Source organism: Pan troglodytes, chromosome 1 (genome assembly GCF_028858775.2).
Source record: "Pan troglodytes isolate AG18354 chromosome 1, NHGRI_mPanTro3-v2.0_pri, whole genome shotgun sequence".
Lineage (NCBI taxonomy): Eukaryota > Metazoa > Chordata > Mammalia > Primates > Hominidae > Pan > Pan troglodytes.
Genome location: NC_072398.2, coordinates 208,998,954 through 209,018,905, shown reverse-complemented (window position 1 = coordinate 209,018,905; position 19,952 = coordinate 208,998,954). Strand labels below are relative to the sequence as shown.

Below are 19,952 nucleotides of genomic sequence, written 5' to 3'. Positions count from 1 at the left end.
AGACCAGCCTGGCCAACATGGTGAAACCCCGTCTCTACTAAAAATACAAAAATTAGCCGGGTGTGGTGGTGCATGCCTGTAATCCCAGCTACTCAGGAGGCTGAGGCAGGAGATTCGCTTGAACCCGTGAGGTGGAGGTTGCAGTGAGCCAAGATCGCACCACTATTAAAAAAAAAAAAATCTATTGTGTGAATATGCTACACATATTGACCTATGAACCTTGATGGACGTGAGAGTTGTTTCTAGGTCTTTGCTGTTGAGGTTTGAGAAGAGGGGCTGCGGCAAACAATCTCATCCACACCTCCTGGAGCACATTCATAAGGTTTTCTCACGGTATAGACCTAGGAGGGAAACTGCTGGATCACCTGTGAATTCCACTTTCGGGGTCACCTGCTCTTTGACCTCATCTCCCACCACTCTACTTTGATTACCAAGCTCCTGTCACACTGGCCTCCCTTTCCTTGAACCAGCCAAGCCCATTGCAGCCTCCAGAACTTCGCACCTGCTGTCCCCTCACTTCAGAGCGCGTTTCTTTCAGGGATTCCCGTAGCTGGCTTTTACTTATCCTCAGGACTCCATCAGATATGACCTCCTCAGCCCAAATGTCACTTTCTCTGTCCACCCATCTAAATGACTTACTCCCATTCCTACCCCAATCACATATGTTTCATTTTCTTTTCTTTTCTGTTTTTTTTTGTTTTTGTGTTTTTTTTGTTTGTTTCTTTGTTTTTGAGACAGTCTTGCTCTGTGGCCCAGGCAGGAGTGCAGTGGCATGATCTCGGCTCTCTGCAGCCTCTGCCTCTCCGCTCCCAGGTTCAAGTGATTCTCCTCCCTCAGCCTCCCAGTAGCTAGGATTACAGGTGCTGGGATTACAGGTGCCCACCACCATGCCTGGCTAATTTTTGTAGTTTTAGTAGAGATAGGGTTTCATCATGTCTCAAACTTCTGACCTCAAGTGATCCTCCCACCTTTGCCTCCCAAAGTGCTGGGATCACAGGTGTGAGCCACCGCTCCTGGCCTAGACTCAAACTCTAGAAGGGCTGAGACCATGTATTTTTCACAGCTGTATCCCCTAGAACAGTGCCTGATATATAGAGAAAAAGTGCTCAACAAGAATTTTTTTGTGGAGGTGGGTACTAATATGAATCTCATGTTAGAGAGGAAAAAACTGAGACTCAGAGAGGTTAAGCCATGTGGCCAAAGTCGCAGAGCTTGGAGGTGGCAGAACCAGGATTGAACCGTGGTCTGCCCGGTTCCAGTGCCCCTGTTCTTTCCGAAAGAGGAGGTCTTGTCCTGACATGAGCTTTTCTTCCTGAACTCTTGTTATCAGTTGGCCACTCCACACCACCTGTGCGGCCACCTGTTGGAGGGAACACTAGGTCCTTCCTTTGGCTGTCACTCCTCCATCTGCAGCAGGCGAGGACTGTGGCCTTGGACCATGGGAGACCTGCATTTCCACCACCTGTTCTGGGAGTGGGGCCCAGTCAGCCCCCCTTGCTTACCTTCTGCCCTATATTAGAGCCCCAGGCTCTGTGCCCTTTTCCTATCATCGCAAAACTCATGATGCTCCAGCTGCTCAGTTCCCTCCTCCTTGTGGCCGTTGGTAAGACCCCAACCTGTGTGTGTGCTCCCTGGGCTGCCCTGGACTAGGAATCCTTGAAATCTACCACTCGCTCTGAGTCCCATGACACCCTATGCCCGGTTCCACAGGAGGGGGTCTCAGCTTGTACCCGGGGGCATGACTGTGGGGGCTTTCAGCTTATGATGGAGCAGGAGAGTGGAGGGGAAGCCGTGGATGGAGAAAGACCCCAAAGGGCTGTGGTGGAAATCCTTGATGGGGGCAGTAAACAAAGTCAAACGGTTAAGAGTTTGGACTGTGTGGTTGGACTTCTTGGGTTGGAATTTCCACAGTTCTACTTACCACTCCAACTCTCCTCTCACTCCCCCTACCTGGCTCCATATTCTATGCTCTGGCCTTTTCCTGGTCTCTCTGCCATATTACATTCCAGCTCAGGGCCACCTCTTCCAAGCAGCCTCCCTTGACTGACAATAATGGTAACAGATAACATTGATTGAGTGCTTACTATGCCAGGCAGAATGTTTAGGGTTTTTCTTACATCTTCTCATGTAATTCTCACAACAGCCTCAGGAGATCAGTAATATCATTATCCCCATTTTACCGACCCTCAGAGGAGTAAAGTAGCTTATCATAGTACAAAAGGCAGAGCTGCACTTAATGTTTTTATTTTTTGCTTTTTTTTTTTTTTTTATAGAGATGGGGTCTTGCTTTGTTGCCCAGACTGGTCTCAAAATCCTGGCCTCAAGCAATCCTACCACCTTAGCCTCCTGAGTAGCTGAGATTATAGGCACATGCCACCATACCTGGCTACTTTATTTTATTGTACTTTATTTTTCTAGAGATGAGGTCTTGCTATGTTGCCCAGGCTGGTCTCAAACTCGTGGGCTCAAGCGATCCTCCCGCCTCGGCCTCTCAGAGCACTAGGATTACAGGTGTGAACCACCACACGCAGCCCAGAGCTGCACTTTGAACCCAGGAAGTCCTTCTTTAAAGCCTCCACTCTGTATGACAATAGCTCTCACTTTTTGAGGGCTCATCGAGGGCCAGGCATTGTTCTAAGTGTATCAAGCTCTTCAATCCTCCCAATGAAGGAGGCCACATTTGAATCTCTATCCCTGGACTCCTGGGATTCTGGAAAGCCCTGCTCTAGTTTAAATGTTCACTGTTCATATGTGGTTACTGAGGTCCAGAGGGCAAAAGGGGCTTACATGGGGTCACACAGCCAGTTGAAGGCACGGCTTGGACTGGGACCCTGGCCTCCTCTTTGCTTTTGGGGACCCTCCCGCTGATTGACAGCTCTCCTCTCCCCTCTAGCCTCAGGCTATGGCCCACCTTCCTCTCGCCCTTCCAGCCGCGTTGTCAATGGTGAGGATGCGGTCCCCTACAGCTGGCCCTGGCAGGTAAGAGCAATAGCAGCTGCCCTCCTTCCCACCGTGGGCTCTGGACCCTAAGCTCTAATGGCACGGCGTCCAGCCTTGACACCATTGCTCCCTTTGCAATGTCCACTTCAGCTTCCAAAGACCAGGCAGCCCTTGGACCATCTACTTCACAGGGAGGTTTTGCCCGTTTCATCTGTAACCCTCACTGGGCTATTTGCAACTTAAAAGTGGAATCGGGGGTGAAGGAAATGCTAAACTCAAGGAGTTGGCACACTGATGGTGGAATTTCAGGCACTGTGTTGAAGAAGTGAGATTTTGAGAGACTCATTTCTAGATTCCTAGGATGATACAACAGGGCTATGGGGTCTGAAAGCAATAAGGGAGTGAGGGATCTTGTAAGGCCAGTGGAGGGAAGCTCAGAAGGCTGGACTTGATGTGCTGTGGCTATTTAAATTTAATTAAATTAGGCCAGGTGCGGTGGCTCACGCCTGTAATCCCAGCTACCCAGGAGGCTGAGGCAGGAGAATCGCTTGAAGCCGGGAGTTGGAGGTTGCAGTGAGATGAGATTGCACCACTGCACTCCAGCCCCGGGCAACAGAGTGAGACTCTGTCTCAAAAAAAAAAAATTAAATTAAATTATTATTACTATTATTATTGAGACAGAGTTTCACTCTTGTTGCCCAGACTGAAGTGCAATGGCACGATCTTGGCTCACTGCAACCTCTGCCACCTGGGTTCAAGCAATTCTCCTACCTCAGCCTCCCAAGTAGCTGGGATTACAGGCACGCACCACCAAGCCCAGCTAATTTTGTATTTTTAGTAGAGACAGGGTTTCGCTGTGTTGGCCAGGCTGGTCTGGAGCTTCTGACCTCAGGTGATCCACCTGCCTCGGCCTATGAAAGTGCTGGGATTACAGGTGTGAGTCACTGCACCCAGCTGAAATTTACTTACATTAAAAATGTTAACAATTCATTTCCTCAGTGCTTGCCATATTTCTTTTTTTTTTTTTTTTTTTTGAGACAGGGTCTTGCTGTGTTGCCCAGGCTGGAGTGCAGTGGTGTGATCTCAGCTCACTGCAGCCTTGACCTCCTATGTCCAAGCAATAATCCCACATCAGCCTCCTGTGTAGCTAGGACTACAGGCATGCGCCACCACGCCCAGCTAATTTTTATATATTGTTGTAGAGATGGGGTCTCACTATGTTGCCCAGGCTTGCCTCGAACTTCTGAGCTCCAGTGATCCTCCCGTCTTGACCTCCCAAAGTGCTGGGATCATAGGCGTGAGCCACCATGCTTGGTCTGCTTGCCACATTTCAAATGTTCAATAGTCACATGTGGCTAGTGGCTACCATATTGGACAGCAAAGATATAGAACATTCCCATCATTATGGGAAGTTTTATTGGAGAAGGTCAGCAGGCTTATTCTGTAAAGGGCCAGAGAATGAATATTTTAGGTTATTTGATGGTTTGGATAGTAATGACTTGACTGTGCCATGGTAGCATGAAAGCAGACACAAACAATACAGAAATGAATGTGACTATTTCCAGGACATCTTTATTACAAAAACAGACCAGAAGCCTGATGTGCCCCACTGTCCACAGTTTGCTAACCCTGGTCTAGATGGAGCTTTTGAAAATCAGAATGTGTAGGAAATGGGAAGAGAGGCAAAGAACTCATCTGGGTGTACTGTGCTTCAGAAGGCTCAAGAGGCCTTGAAAGAGCTGAGGTTCAAAAGAGTCAGGGGGGCTGGGCGCGGTGGCTCATGCCTGTAATCCCAGCACTTCGGGAGGCTGAGGTGGGCAGATCACCTGAGGTGAGGAGCTCGAGACCAGCCTGGCCAACATGGTGAAACTCCGTGTCTACTAAAAATACAAAATTAGCCAGGCACGATGGCAGGTGCCTGTAATCCCAGTTACTCTGGAGACTGAGGTAGGAGAATCGCTTGAACCCGGGAGGCGGAGGTTGAAGTGAGCTGAGATTGCCACCACTGCACTCCAGCCTGGGTAAAAAGAGCAAAACTCCATCTCAAAAAAAAAAAAGTCACAGGGCGAGGGGTGTGTGATAGAACAGAGGGCCTTCAAGGGCTCTCAAGAGGCAGAAGGTAGAGAACGTTGGGGTCCCCAGGGAGGTCGTAGTCCTGTTGTGGGGAGGCTTTGGAGAATCAGAATGTGACCCCCATGGAAAAGTGATAGGGCCACCACGGGCAGCTGCCCAGGTCGCAGGTTGTATGCTGCATATTTCAGAGGGTGCTCTCGTTTTCCATGTGAATGGCGCCCTCTAGAGTTGCACAGTGCACAACCTATACAGCCATTGGTGGCAACTCTCATGGTGGGGCCCAGCCCACTGAGGCCCTTTCCTCCTGGGCCACCAGGTTTCCCTGCAGTATGAGAATAGTGGAAGCTTCTACCACACCTGTGGCGGTAGCCTCATCGCCCCCGATTGGGTTGTGACTGCCGGCCACTGCATCTCGTGAGTTCTCTACCCTGTCCCTGCCTGTGGCCCTGGGCAGCGTGGGAGAGTGGGTGATGATGGGGAAGGAGGGAGGTGAGCCAGTCAGGCCCAGACTGACCTCACCTCTGCCTGCAGGAGGGACCTGACCTACCAGGTGGTGTTGGGTGAGTACAACCTTGATGTGAAGGAGGGCCCCGAGCAGGTGATCCCCATCAACTCTGAGGAGCTGTTTGTGCATCCACTCTGGAACCGCTCGTGTGTGGCCTGTGGGTGAGTGAATGCTCCGGTCTGGAACCCAGAGGCTCCTCTACTCATCCCTCCATGACCCACAGCCAAGTCTGAGTAGGCTCCAACTCTGAGTAGGGAAGTAGGGACATAAGGACATAGGGACGGGGGAGCTGAGTCCAGCAGCCTGTGCCCAGGTCCCACACACTGAGGATTGAAGCCAGGAGAGCCTTTAAGGACCATCACCACCAAACCTGTCTCCCTACAGAGGGGATGGCAGTGTTCAGGGAGGGGCGGGAACTCTGCCAAGGTCACTTGGCTAGTGGCTTCAGAGCTCAGGGTTCCTCTGGCATCCTTCCCCCACATCCGAGGGTTTCTCCATTCAACAGGTGGCTCACCCAGTGCATCCTGGGCTCCCAGCACTATGGGCAAAAGGAGGAGCACTGGGCTGAGAGTCAGGCTCTGGCATTAATTCTGTGTATGGCCTGAGCAAGTCACTGGCCTTCTCTGGGCCTTAGTTTTGCCATTTGTCAAAAGGTGACCATGAAGTTGGGCTTCCTGGGTGGTGTGAAGGCCAAGGAGACAATCTTATGCCCTTCAAGTGTATGAAAAAATCTTAACAAATATTAGCCAGGCGTGGTGGCATGAGCCTGTAATCCCAGCTACTCGAGAGGCTGAGGCAGGAGAATCGCTTGAATTCGGGGGCAGAGGCTGCAGTGAGCCAAGATCATGCCACTGTGCTCCAGCCTGGGCAACAGAGTGAGACTCTGACTCAAAAATAAATAAATAAATAAATAAAATTCCTCAGCCTTAAGAACGATTTGGGCCAGGTGTAGTGGCTCATGCCTGTAATTCCAGCACTTCAGGAGGTGAAAGCAGGAGGATCCCTTGGCCCAGGAGGCTGCAGTGAGCTATGATTGACACTGCACTCCAGCCTGGGCAACAGACCGAGACTCTGTCTCAATAATAATAATAATAATAATAATAATAATAATGATGATGAAAGAGTGGATTTGGAGGGTAAAGAAGTTGGGGCATCTCAGAGGTGGAATAGCCTGGAGCAACGGCTAGAAGGTAGCACTTGGGCCGGCTGGAGGACCAGGCCCCGTGACTGTTCCCTCCTCCCCAGCAATGACATCGCCCTCATCAAGCTCTCACGCAGCGCCCAGCTGGGAGACGCCGTCCAGCTCGCCTCACTCCCTCCTGCTGGTGACATCCTTCCCAACAAGACACCCTGCTACATCACCGGCTGGGGCCGTCTCTATAGTACGTGCTGACTTCTCTAGCTGGCCACAGGGACAGTGGCAGAAAGACAGGGCCTGGGGGCTGCAGGTTGAAGGTAACACCAAGACCAGACCTTGTACTTTTCTCCCATTTCTCTCCAGCTGCTGCCTTCTCCCACCAACCTCCAAAACATGAATGTGGTCAATTGTACATGTTTTGGTACCTTCTGTGTGCCACGTGCTAGGGATGTAATGGTGCACAAAGCATGCAGGACCATTTAGCGGGTGGGAGGAGAGTCCTCATCAGGGCAGAAGAACTGTGCCCCTTGAATGCCCCCTTCCTCTGGGGCACCTAGCCGTGTGCCCCCAGACCCCTGACTCGGTGCTTTTTATCCTTGCAGCCAACGGGCCACTCCCAGACAAGCTGCAGCAGGCCCGGCTGCCCGTGGTGGACTATAAGCACTGCTCCAGGTGGAACTGGTGGGGTTCCGCCGTGAAGGAAACCATGGTGTGTGCTGGAGGGTACCTCCGCTCCGGCTGCAACGTGAGTCAGCTCTTACCTGCCCGAGGTGGTGCTGGGTGTGCAGGACCTTGGAATGGGGCCGTCTGCCTGGAAGGTGGAGGAAGGATCTTGCCTGCTTGCCCCATTCAGGCTCCAGGCCAGGCAGGACTTGGAGGAAATCAGCGCAGTCCAGACACAGAGCCCAGGCCTGGGAGTCAGGACCCCCGGGTTGCAGTCTCAGCTCACACACTGACATGACTTGGGACAAGTCACTGTGTCTCCCTGGTCCTCAGGCTTCCGCATCAGCACAGCAGGTGATACTGGTCCCATGACCTCTAACGCAGGTCAATTCTGTGGTTGTAAAGTTATAATTAACCATTAAGAATACCATCATTGTTCTGGGCACAGTCCCTCATGCCTATAATCCAAGTGCTTTGGGAGGCTGAGGCGGGAGGATTGCTTGAGGCTAGGAGTTTGAGACCAGCCTAGGTAACATAGTGAGATGCCCATCTACAAAAAAACTTTTTTTACTTAGTCAGGCATGGTGGCACTCGCCTGTAGTCCCAACTACTTGAGAGGCTGAGGTGGGAGGATTGTTTGAGCCTGGGAGTTCAAGCTCACAGTGGCTGTGATTTTTGCCACTGCACTCAAGCCTGGGCGACAGAGCAAGACCTTGTCTCTCTTTTTTTTTTTTTTTTTTTTTTTTTGAGACAGGATCTTGCTCTGTCGCCCAGACTGGAGTGCAGTAACGCCATCACAGCCCACTGTAGCCTTGCCCTCCTGGGCTCAAGCAACCCTCCCATGTCAGCCTCCCAAGCAGCCAGGAGTACAAGTGTGTGCCACAATGCCTAGCTAATTTTTAAATTTTTTGTAGAGAAGAGGTCTCACCATGTTGCCCAGGCTGGTCTCTAACTCTTGGGCTCAAGTGATCCTCCTGCCTTGGCCTTCCAAAGTGTTGTGTTTACAGATGTGAGCCACTTTCCTGGCCAAGACCTTGTCTAAGAAAAAAAAACAAAGGCCGGGCGCGGTGGCTCACGCCTGTAATCCCAGCACTTTGGGAGGCCGAGCCGGGCGGATCACGAGGCCAGGAGATCGAGATCATCCTGGCTAACATGGTGAAACCTCGTCTCTACTAAACACACAAAAAGTTAGCCGGGTGTGGTGGTGGGCGCCTGTAGTCCCAGCTACTTGGGAGGCTGAGGCAGAAGAATGGTGTGACCCCAGGAGTCGGAGCTTGCCGTGAGCCGAGATCGCGCCACTGCACTCCAACCTGGGTGACAGAGGGAGACACTGACTCAGAAAAAAAAAAAATACTATCAAATACCCTCATTGTATTGTAATTGAGTATGAATTAATAATTAACTATGGTGTCACTAATAAGAACTATGTTTATCGAGTGCTTCTTCTCTACTGGATAGCATGCTAAGATCATGCATCATCTCATGTAATTCCCTAGGCTCTTGGACAGATACTACTATTCCCTATCACAAATGAGTCAGCTGGCTGGGCGTGGTGGCTCACACCCATAATCCCTTTGGGAGGCCCCGGCAGGTGGATCACCTGAGGTCAGGACTTTGAGACTAGCCTGGCCAACATGGTGAAATCCCATCTCTATTAAATATGGCTGGGCGCAGTGACTCACGCCTGTAATTCCAGCACTTTGGGAGGCTGAGGCGGGCAGATCACGAGGTCAGGAGATCGAGACCATCCTGGCTAACACGGTGAAACCCCGTCTCTACGAAAAATACAAAAAGTTAGCCGGGCGTGGTGGTGGGCGCCTATAGTCCCAGCTACTTGGGAGGCTGAGGCAGGAGAATGGCGTGAACCCTGGAGGCAGAGCTTGCAGTGAGCTGAGATCCTGCCACTGTACTCCAGCCTGGGCGTCAGAGTGAGACTTCATCTCTAATAAAAAAATAAATAAATAAATAAACAAAAATTAGCCGGGTGTGATGGCAGGTGCTTGTAATCCCAGCTACTTAGGAGGCTGAAGCAGGAGAATCACTTGAACCTGGAAGCCAGGAGACAGAGGTTGCAATGAGCCAAGCTAGCTCCACTGCACTCCAGCCTGGACAATAGAGCCAGACTCCATCTTAAAAAATAAAAATAATAAATGATAAAAAAATGAGCGAGCTAAGGCTCAGAGGTGTCAAGTAATGTCAGAGTTTCTTGAAATCCCTAGAATTCAGAACCAGTTCTATAAACCTCAGACATGGCTTAGCCACCCACTCCTCTCTGACGGTTCCAGGGTGACTCTGGAGGACCCCTCAACTGCCCCACAGAGGATGGTGGCTGGCAGGTCCACGGTGTGACCAGCTTTGTTTCTGGCTTTGGCTGCAACTTCATCTGGAAGCCTACGGTGTTCACTCGAGTCTCGGCCTTCATCGACTGGATTGAGGAGGTGAGGAGGGCAGGGCGGCCAGGAGGGCTTTAGGGTGGTGGCTCTTCTGAGAGGTGACAGGTGAGAAACATCGGATCCTGGGGAGGGCCTGAAAGGATCCTAGAAGCTCAATGGGGAAGGGCCCTTGGGGACATTCCAGAAAGGCTTGGGGATGTTTTCTGATACAGTATGACCCCAGGAACTTGATGGCTTCTGGGTGGTGCTTGGAACTACAGCTGAACTTCCTTATTTCAACAAGTATTTATAAAGTATCTCCTCTGGTCTTGTCCTCTCTTGTCAGGGAGGATAGAGAGACATGCCAGACAAGAGGCTGCCTGGTGGGGGACAGGTGATTACATGAATGATAACGATGCAGTCTGATGAGAGCCGAGAGAGGGGAGTCCAGGCCCCAGACTTCATCTGGGGATGGGTGATCAGAGAGGACTAATAATGCTCATGGTAACAGTAACAGCTAAACAAAACAAAAAAAAAAAAAAGAGAGAGAGTAATAGCTGGGCATGGCGTAGTCGTGCCTGTAATCCCAGCACTTTGGGAAGCAGAGGCAGGTGGATCACGAGGTTGGCAGTTCAAGACCAGCCTGGCCAAGATGGTGAAACCCTGTCTCTACTAAAAATACAAAAATTAGCTGGGCATGGTGGTGGGTGCCTGTATTCCCAGCTGCTTGGGAGGCTCAGGCAGAGAATTGCTTGAACCTGGGAGGTGGAGGTTGCAGTCACTCGAGATCATACCACTGCACTGCAGCCTGGGTGACAGAGCGAGACTCCATCTCAAAAAAAAAAAAAAAAAAGAGTAATAGCTAGCTGGGTGCAGTGATGCCCACCTGTAGTCCCAGCTACTCGGGAGGCTGAGGCAGGAGGATCGGTTGAGCCCTGGAGTTCTGGGCCATAGTGTGCTATACCCATCAGGTTCTGCACCAAGTTTGGCATCAATGTGGTGACCTCCTGGGAGTGGGGACAACCAGGTGGCCTAAGGAGGGGTGAACTGTCCCAGGTCAGAAACAGAGCAGGTCAAAACTCACATGCTGAAAAGTAGTAGGATCACACCTGTGAATAGCCACGGTACTCCTGCCTGGGCAACACAGCAAGACCCTCTCTCTTAAAAAAATGAAAATAAAATAAATAAATTAAAACAGTAGTGCTTGCTTTGGCAGCACATGTACTAAAATTGGAATGATATAGAGATTAGCACGGCCCCTGCACAAGGATGACATGCAAAGTCATGAAGCCTTCCAATAAAAAAACATTTCTGGTCGAGTGCAGTGGTTCATGCCTGTAATCCCAGCACTCTGGGAGGCTGAGGCGCATGGATCACCTGAGGTCAGGAGTTCAAGACCAGCCTGGCCGACATGGTGAAACCCCATCTCTACTAAGAATACAAAAAATTATCCGGGCGTATTGGTGCATGCCTGTGGTCGCAGCTACTCAGGAGGCTGAGGCAGGAGAACTGCTTGAATCTGGGAGGCGGAGGTTGCAGTGAGCCGAGATTATGCCACTGCACTCCAGCCTGGGTGACAGAGCAAGACTCCATCTCAAAAACAAAAACAAACAAACAAAAAAACAGTTATGATTTATAGACCATTTAATCCCTTGGTTCCCTGACCCATGTTAAAAAAATATATATATAAGGCCAGGCACGGTGGCTCATGCCTGTAATCCAAGCACTTTGGTAGGCCAAGGCAGGCAGATCACAAGGTCAGGAGTTCGAGACCAGCCTGGCCAATATGGTGAAACCCTGTCTCTACAAAAATATAAAAAAATTGGCCAGGCGTGGTAGTGCGTCGCTGTAATCTCAGCTACTTGGGAGGTTGAGGCAGAAGAATTGCTCGAACTCAGGAGGCAGAGGTTGCAGTAAGCTGAGATTGTGCCATTGCCCTCCAGCCTCGGTGACAGAGCAAGACTCTGTCTTAAAAAAAAAAAAAAAGGCCGGGCGCGGTGGCTCACACCTGTAATCCCACCATTTTGGGAGGCCGAGGTGGGCAGATCACGAGGTCAGGAGATTGAGACCATCCTGGCTAACACGGTGAAATCCCATCTGTACTAAAAATACAAAAATTAGCCAGGCATGGTGGCGTACGCCTGTAGTCCCAGCTACTTGGGAGGCTGAGGAAGGAGAATGGCATGAACCCAAGAAGTGGAGGTTGCAGTGAGTTGAGATTGTGCACTGCAGCCTGGGCAACAGAGTGAGACTCTGTCTCAAAAAAAACCAAAAAAACAAAAAAAATATAGATTTTGTTTATATATATACACATACATACGTATATATATACACAAACACATACGTATATATACACACAAATACGTATATATATACACACACACATATACACACACATGCATACACATATATATATACATACACATCCCATCTAAATTTGTGCTGGGCATTGTAGAGAGAACCTTAGTTAACAATTTAATCAAGAACCCCCCATGAGGTAAGTTCTATCCCTACTACATAGAGGAGGAAACTGAGGCTCAGAGAGGTCAATCCCTCTCCCAGGGTCACACAGCAGGGCCGGAAGTTGAACCCAGTTTCATCTGACTCCAGAACCTGTGCTCCTAAATTGACTATTCTGTCTGCCCCCCCAACTTTTCCAGACCATAGCAAGCCACTAGAACCAAGGCCCAGCTGGCAGTGCTGATCGATCCCACATCCTGAATAAAGAATAAAGATCTCTCAGAAAATTCCAAGTTGAATCTTTCTTTCTTTGTTGACTCACCTCTTCCCCTCTGGCCTGTTCCTAAAATCTTAGATCTCATATGCAGAGACAGGACCAGGTCCAACCCTTTCATATGAAGACGAGGGAAAAATGATGCTGGGAGAGAAGGGAGTTGCTGTGTGGTGACCTGACCATCCTGGTTTGCCTGGAACTTCAGGAGTGAAGACACTGGACATTTAATGCTAAAACTGGGAAGGTCCCAGGAAAAGTTGGAAAAGTTGGTCGCCTTAGTATATAGTCGCACATAAGTCAGTAGCTTTTCAATGCAGGCATATAAACATGGTAAAACTCTGCAGATAAACAGACCCTGCCAGCCCTTGAGGAGGCTCGTGGTAGAGTGGGAAGGACAATGTGTGTTCTGCTTCCACTGATGGGCTGGGGGCTTTGGTATTCGTCCATTCAACAAACACTTATTCCTTGTTTTAGAGGAGGGCTTAGAGGGGTAAGGAGACATGGTTCCTGCCCTGAAGTGGCTCATTATTTAAAGATAGCTCTCTTAGTCTGTGTTCATACTGCTATAAAGAACTGCCTGAGACTGGGTAGTTTATAAAGGAAAGAAGTGTAATTGACTCACAGTTCAGCATGGCTGGGGAGGCCTCAGGAAACTTACAATCATGGTGGAAGATGAAGAGGAAGCAAGGGACCTTCTTTACAAGGTGGCAGGAAGGAAAATTGCCTAGCAAAGGGGGAAGAGCCCCTTAGAAAACCATCAGATCTGGTGAGAACTCACTCACTATCATGAGAACAGCATGGGGGAACCGCCCTGTGATTCAATTACCTTCTCCCTTGACACATGGTGATTATGGGGATTACAATTCAAGATGAGATTTGGGTGGGGACATAAAGCCTAACCATGTCATGAGCATATCACGGTCATTCATTAAACATGTATTAGGTACCTGCCTTGTGGCAAGTTCAGGGCTGGAAAAACAGAGACAAGTCAGGCAACCCTAGGAAGAGCCCTTGCTGAAAGGGGGGAGAAGACACACACACAGGTACACAGGTATACACACACAGGTACACACAATGCTGCGCACGAGCCCAGAGCCAGCAAACAGTTGAGTTTTGAAAGGAAGAACGCTGGCCAGGTGCAGTAGCTCATGCTTGTAATCCTAGCACTTTGGGAGGCTGAGGCAGGTAGATCAACTGAGGTCACGAGTTCGAAACTCCTTCTTAAAAAAAAAAAAGAATGCTGTTACACAGACAAAAGCAACATAAAACAAGGGAGTCTGGCTGGGCCTGGTGGTTCATACTTGTAATCCCAGCACTTTGGGAGGCCAGGGTGGGTGGATCACTTGAGCCCACGAGTTTGAGACCAGCCTGGGAAACATGGTAAAACCCCATCTCTACAAAAAACATAACAATTAGCCAGGTGTGGTGGTGGGTACTTGTAGTCCCAGCTACTCAGAAGACTGAGGTGGAAGAATCACTTGAGTCCAGGAGGCAGAAGCTGCAGTGAGCTGAGACTGTGACACTGTACTCCAGCCTGGGCACAGAGCAAGACTCTGTCTGAAAGAAAAAAATTCAATGGAATCTCTTTCCTCATATTTCTGTTTGAACACCATGAAAGGAAAGATTGTCCCAGCAAGGCCACACACAAATGACTTTGATATTAATGGCCCATTTGTAGCCTCCCTTTATACTTTCAGCTACAACTGAAAAAGATGCAACATAGAGAATAATATAGCAGAGACTCAGATAGGTATCCTCCCTTCAGAATTAACAAATTTCACATTTTGCTTCATATTCTAAAAAATATTAATTACAATCATTCACTAAAAAAAACAAGAGATCTATAATTTTTTAGATCCAGCCTGTCACCCAGGCTGGAGTGCAGTGGCACAATCCTGGCTCGCTGCAACCTCCGCCTCCCAGGTTCAAGCGATTCTCCTGCCTCAGCCTTCCGAGTAGCTGGGACTACAGGCACCCACCACCATGCCTGGCTTATTTTTTTTGTTTTTGAGTTGGAGTCTCGCTCTGTCACCCAGGCTGGAGTGCAGTGGCGTGATCTCAGCTCACTGCAACCTCTGCCTCACGGGTTCAAGCAATTCTCCTGCCTCAGCCTCCCAAGCAGCTTGGACTACAGGCGCACGCCACCACGCTCAGCTAATTTTTGTAGTTTTAGTAGAGATGAGGTTTCACCATGTTGCCCAGGCTGGTCTCGAACTCCTGGCCTCAAGTGATCACCCGCCTTGGTCTCCCAAAGTGCTGGGATTCAAGGCGTGAGCCATTGTACCTGGCCAGGATCTATAAATTTGAAAAGGGGATTTTATATCTTATAAAGGGTTACAGCCTGCATGGTGGCCATGCTGACAGGCTGGGAAATGTAGCCTCCTGCAAAGAGGAGAAACAGGCACTCCAAAGGAGGAGGGATTGGAGTGGAAGCTTGAAGCTGAAAGAGTTGGCTAAACATACATATTCAACAGGTTATAGAAGGAGCTGTGGGCTGGGCGCAGTGGCTCATGCCTGTCATCCCAGCACTTTGGGAGGCTGAGGTGGGTGGATCACTTGAGGTCAGGAGTTCGTGACCACCTGGCCAACATGGTGAAACCCTGTCTCTACTAAAAAATACAAAAATTAGGCAGATGTGGTGGCGGGCGCCTGTAATCCCAGCTACTCAGGAGGCTGAGGCAGGAGAATTGCTTGAACCTGGGAGGTAGATGTTGCAATGAGCTGAGATCGTGCCATTGCACTCTAGCCTGGGTGACAAGAGCAAAACTCCGTTTCAAAAAAAAAGGAGCTGTGAATATTAACAAAGGGGGTCCTGACACATGTGTACTGAACAAACGTATGTTACATGTGTCCCATGTTCACTGTGGGGTGGAGATTTGACAGTTAAATGCATTACTGCTGGGCATGGTGGCATGTGCCTATAGTCCCCGCTACTCAGAAGGTGGAGACAGGAGGGTAGCTTGAAGCTAGGAGTTCAAGGCTGCAGCGCACTATGATCGCACCTGTGAATAGCCACTGCACTCCAGCCTGGACAACATAGTGAGACCCCACCTCTTTAAGCATGAAAACAAGACCCTGTGCATCAAAAGGTGAAGCAGGAACATGAAGGTACTCAAGTGCCGCTTCTGTAAACCAGACAGAACCAGTCCATGCTCTGTGGTCTTCTTATCAGGAGAAAGTTACTGAAATCTGTGTCCTTACCAATCAAAGCTGTAGTTATGGCTTTGGAGCAGGAGCAGGGGGTCTGTTAGGGTCTGGTGGTGGATGAGCTGCAGTTGTTTTAATATTATTGATCTCAAGGCCCGTGCTTGTTGAGCTGCTAGAGAAAAGGAAAAATCTCAGGCAGCTGGGAGCGGTGGCTCATGACTATAATCCCAGCACTTTGGGAGGCTAGGGTAGGAGGACTGGAGGACTGCTTGAACCCAGGGGTTTGAGACCAGCTTGGGCAACATGGCAAAACCCCATCTTAGCTGGGTGGTGTGACACATGCCTGTAGTCCCAGCTACTTGGGAGGCAGAGGTGGGAAGATCACTTGAGCCCGAGAGGTTGAGGCTGCAGTGAGCTGTGATTGCACCACTGTACCACTCCAGCCTGGGTGACAGATTGAGACCTTGTCTCCAAAAAAAAAAAAAGAAAGAAAAATCTTGTGGCAGTTAGAACATAGCTTATTTTTTTAAGTGTAGGGGTCTTAACCCTTATCTGCCATGACCTTAGCTCTTGTTATAATTTGGTATCTTACTGCCACTGAGAATCTGTTCTGTCAGTTGTAAGATCTCTATTTTAACATTAATTTTTTTTTGCGGGGGTGGGGGACGGAGTCTCACTCTGTCACCCAGGCTGGAGTGCAATGCCGCGATCTCGGCTCACTGCAACCTCTGCCTCCTGGGTTCAAGTGATTCCCCTGCCTCAGCTTCCTGTGTAGCTGGGATTACAGGCATGGGCCACCATGCCCGGCTAATTTTTTGTATTTTTAGCAGAGATTGGGTTTTGCCATGTTGTCCAGGTTGGTCTCAAACTGCTGACCTCAGGTGATCCGCCCACCTTGGCCTCCCAAAGTGCTGGAATTACAGGCATAAGCCGCAGCGCCCGGCCTAATTTTTAACATTAATGCTGGTCAGTTGTGTCTATACCACCAAAAGGAAGTCTAATGAGGTGTGTCTGACTCCCATCCTGTCATGGCCGGGAACTCAAATTTTAAGGTTTCTCTGGGGTCCTCTTGGCCAAGAGGAGGCCCATTCACTGGTTGAGAGGGCTTAGGATTTTATTTTCAGTTTTCACAGTTAAGGTGGAAGCACCTTTGTATTCTTCCCAAAAGTCATCACCATGATGGACAGAGGGTTTTTATCCATCAATTACTGCTTTTGCTTTTGGGCACATAATAGGATACCTCTTTCTTGCCCCCTTAAAGTTAGGTTTGGGCCAGGCACAGTGGCTCACACCTATAATCCCAGCACTTTGGGAGTCCGAGGTGGGAGGATCACTTAAGCCTGGGCGTTCAAGACCAGCCTGGGAGTTCAAGGCCAGCCTGGGCAACATAGTGAGATGCCGTCTCTACAAAAAGTAAAAAATTTGCCAGGCATGGTGGCACATGCCTGTAGTCCCAGCTACTTGTGAGGCTGAGGGTAGGAGGATCGCTTGAGCCAAGGACATTGAGGATTGAGTGAGCCGTGATAATGCCACTGCACTCCAGCCTGAGTGACAGAGGGAGACTCTGTCTTAAAGAAAATAATAATAATAATACATCTATCACCTTGGCTGGATGGGATGGCTCATGCCTGTAATGCCAACACTTTGGAGGCCAACGCAGGAGGATTGCTTGAGCCCAGGAGTTTGATACCAGCTTGGACAACATAATGAGACTTTGTCTCCACTAAAAATAAAATAAAATAATTAGCTAGGCATGGTGGCATCTGACTGTAGTCCCAGCTACTCGGGAGGCTACAGTGGGAGAATTGTTTCAGCCTGGGAGGTTGAGGCTTCAGTGAGTGGTGCTCACACACTGTACTCCAACCTGGGTGACCGTGAGACCCTGTCTATCTGGGGGAAAAAAAAAAAAGTTGGGTCTGGCCATTAGGCTTGCCAAGGTGAAATATTGAGAGACAAAGCAATTTGTCAGGCTCTCGTTCTCTCTGGTGTGACATCTGGTTGTTGCTGGTCAGCCTGGTCCCAGAGTGAGATGTGAACTGGAGACTCTGCTAACCCCTGATGGACATGTAGCCCAACCATGAAATAAACTCTGTTATAAGCCACTAAGACTGGGTGTTATTTATCACAGAGGCATGGACCTAACCTATCCTGACTGATAATATGAGTTTGGTGTTTGTCCTTCTATTCTGTGCTGTTATGTTTTTATCATATATATAAATATCCAAAACCAATATATTGCATTGTTTTGGTTTTTAAAAATACATGCACAGCTTCATGCTGTATGGACTGTCCTGCAAATTGCTTCTTTCACTCAATGTTGTGGGTTTTTTTTTTTTTTTTTTTTTTTGAGATGGAGTCTCATTCTGTCACCCAGGCCAGAATGCAGTGGTGCCACCTCGGCTCACTGCAACTTCCATCTCCCGGGTTCCAGTGATTCTCCTGGCTCAGCCTCCTGAGTAGCTGGTACTACAGGTGCCCACCACCATGCCCGGCTAATTTATATATATATATATATATATATATATATACACACACACACACACACACACATATATACACACACACACACACACACACACACACACACACACACACACACACATATATATATATATATATATATATTTAGTAGAGATGGGGTTTCACCATGTTGGCCAGGGTGGTCTCGAATGCCTGACCTCAAGTGATCTGCCTGCTTCAGCCTCCAAAAGTGCTGGGATTATAGGCATGAGCCACCCCGCCCGGCCTTAATGTTGTGTTTTTGAGGTCTATCCATGCTGTTTTATATATCTCTAGTTCGTTGCTGCTGTTTGTAGCATATCCCATTGCCTAAATTTTTATTATTCTTTATTCCTTCCTCATGGATATTTAAAGCAGAGCTAATTTTTTGTGATTGCGAACAGTGCTTCAGTGGATGTCCTTGGACATGTCTCCTGGTGCACATGTGGGAGAGTTTCTCTAGGGTATATTCCAAGAAATGGACGTGCTGACTGGGAGGACATGCTCATTTTCAACTTTACCAATTGCCAAATTGCTCTCCAAAGTGATTGTATCAACAATACTCCTTCAAATTCTCTTTTTTTTTTTTTCTTTTCCCATCCACTGCCCCTACACGTTACAAACTGGCCCCATTTTTCTCCTAAACCACTTCTGGCATCTCAGCCGTCCCCTACAACTCTCTTCCCATCCTTACTCTCACTCCAGCTCTTTTTTTTTTTGAGACGGAGTCTCACTCTGTCTCCTAGGCTGGAGTGCAGTGGCACAATCACGGCTCACTGCAACCTCCACCTCCTGGGTTCAAGTGATTCTCTTGCCTCAGCCTCCCAACTAGCTGAGATTACAAGCACACGCCACTATGCCTGGCTAATTTTTTTGTATTTTTAGTAGAGACGGGATTTCACCATGTTCGCCAGGCTAGTCTTGAACTCCTGACCTCAGGTGATCTGCCTGCACGCTCCAGGTCTTGCAAAGCCTGAGAACTGGTATGGCAAGGGCAGAGTGAGAGCAGGGAAGAAATGGAGTCAAGCTGAACAGAGACTTCCGCATCATGAGGGTGGTGGGAGGTGGGGAGGAAGTTCTGAAACCACACACATTTATCATTGTTATTGAGTCAGACAGACAGTGCCTGCTGACATGTAACTGTCAGGCGTTGCCAAGGCACAGTAGGGTTGCAAAGGCTGAGTGTCCACTTCCTCCCAATGAGTCAGGAAGAACCCTTGGATAATTCTCCAAAATAGTTTCAGAGTAAAGGGCAGTGGGATATATGTAATTTCATAATGTGGCTGGCCAGCGGGCCCCCAAGGGACCTCTACTCATCCTCAGAGGGAGGCTGGGAGCTGTGATGACCCAGTTCTCTCCACACATGGGCAGCAGAGAGTCAGGGAATCTTGCCTAAAACTGCCAACATTCAATTTTCCTTTGTTCAAATCTCCAAGTCTTATCAATTCAAGTCTTTTAAAACCCATATAGTCAATAACTTAATTCTTTGAATAATGATTAGAATGTCAAGGCCAATAATTTTTTGCTTTTGATTTCTAAATCATGAAAAGCCAACAATGCATTTTTCAAGAAGGCACAATGTCAATACTTCAATTCCTTTTTTTTTTTTTTTTTTTGAGACGGAGTCTCACTCTGTCACCCAGGCTGGAGTGCAGTGGTGCAATCTTGGCTCACTGCAACCTCCACCTCCCGAGTTCAAGCGATTCTCCTGCCTCAGCTTCCTGAGTAGCTGGGATTACAGGCCCACCACCACGCCTGGCTAATTTTTGTATTTTTAGTAGAGACGGGGTTTCACCATGTTGGCCAGGCTGGTCTTGAATGCCTGACCTTGTGATCTGCCCTCCTCAGCCTCCCAAAGTGCTGGGATTACAGGCATGAGCC

The 19,952-nt window shown here is 49.0% G+C and overlaps 1 protein-coding gene and 1 pseudogene across 1 annotated transcript; both read left to right on the top strand.

Moving 5' to 3' along the window:
* The first annotated feature begins 1,542 nt into the window (after positions 1 to 1,542).
* On the top strand, positions 1,543 to 12,444 carry CELA3A (chymotrypsin like elastase 3A). The gene is made up of 8 exons (XM_003307857.6): positions 1,543 to 1,603; positions 2,894 to 2,979; positions 5,330 to 5,427; positions 5,545 to 5,679; positions 6,764 to 6,900; positions 7,259 to 7,401; positions 9,605 to 9,757; positions 12,352 to 12,444. Exons 1-8 carry the CDS (start codon positions 1,561 to 1,563, stop codon positions 12,367 to 12,369), a joined length of 813 nt encoding a protein of 270 aa, XP_003307905.3. The 5' UTR covers positions 1,543 to 1,560; the 3' UTR covers positions 12,370 to 12,444.
* LOC112207033 (U6 spliceosomal RNA) lies at positions 10,892 to 11,004 on the top strand (annotated as a pseudogene).
* Positions 12,445 to 19,952: the final 7,508 nt, after the last annotated feature.

Bases quoted from the DNA above. Each gene is read 5' to 3' on its own strand.
- CELA3A (XM_003307857.6), top strand. From the start codon at position 1,561: ATGATGCTCCAGCTGCTCAGTTCCCTCCTCCTTGTGGCCGTTG. The intron at 2,980-5,329 runs GTAAGAGCAATA...CTGGGCCACCAG, and splicing joins CCTACAGCTGGCCCTGGCAG to GTTTCCCTGCAGTATGAGAA. The intron at 5,428-5,544 runs GTGAGTTCTCTA...CTCTGCCTGCAG, and splicing joins ACTGCCGGCCACTGCATCTC to GAGGGACCTGACCTACCAGG.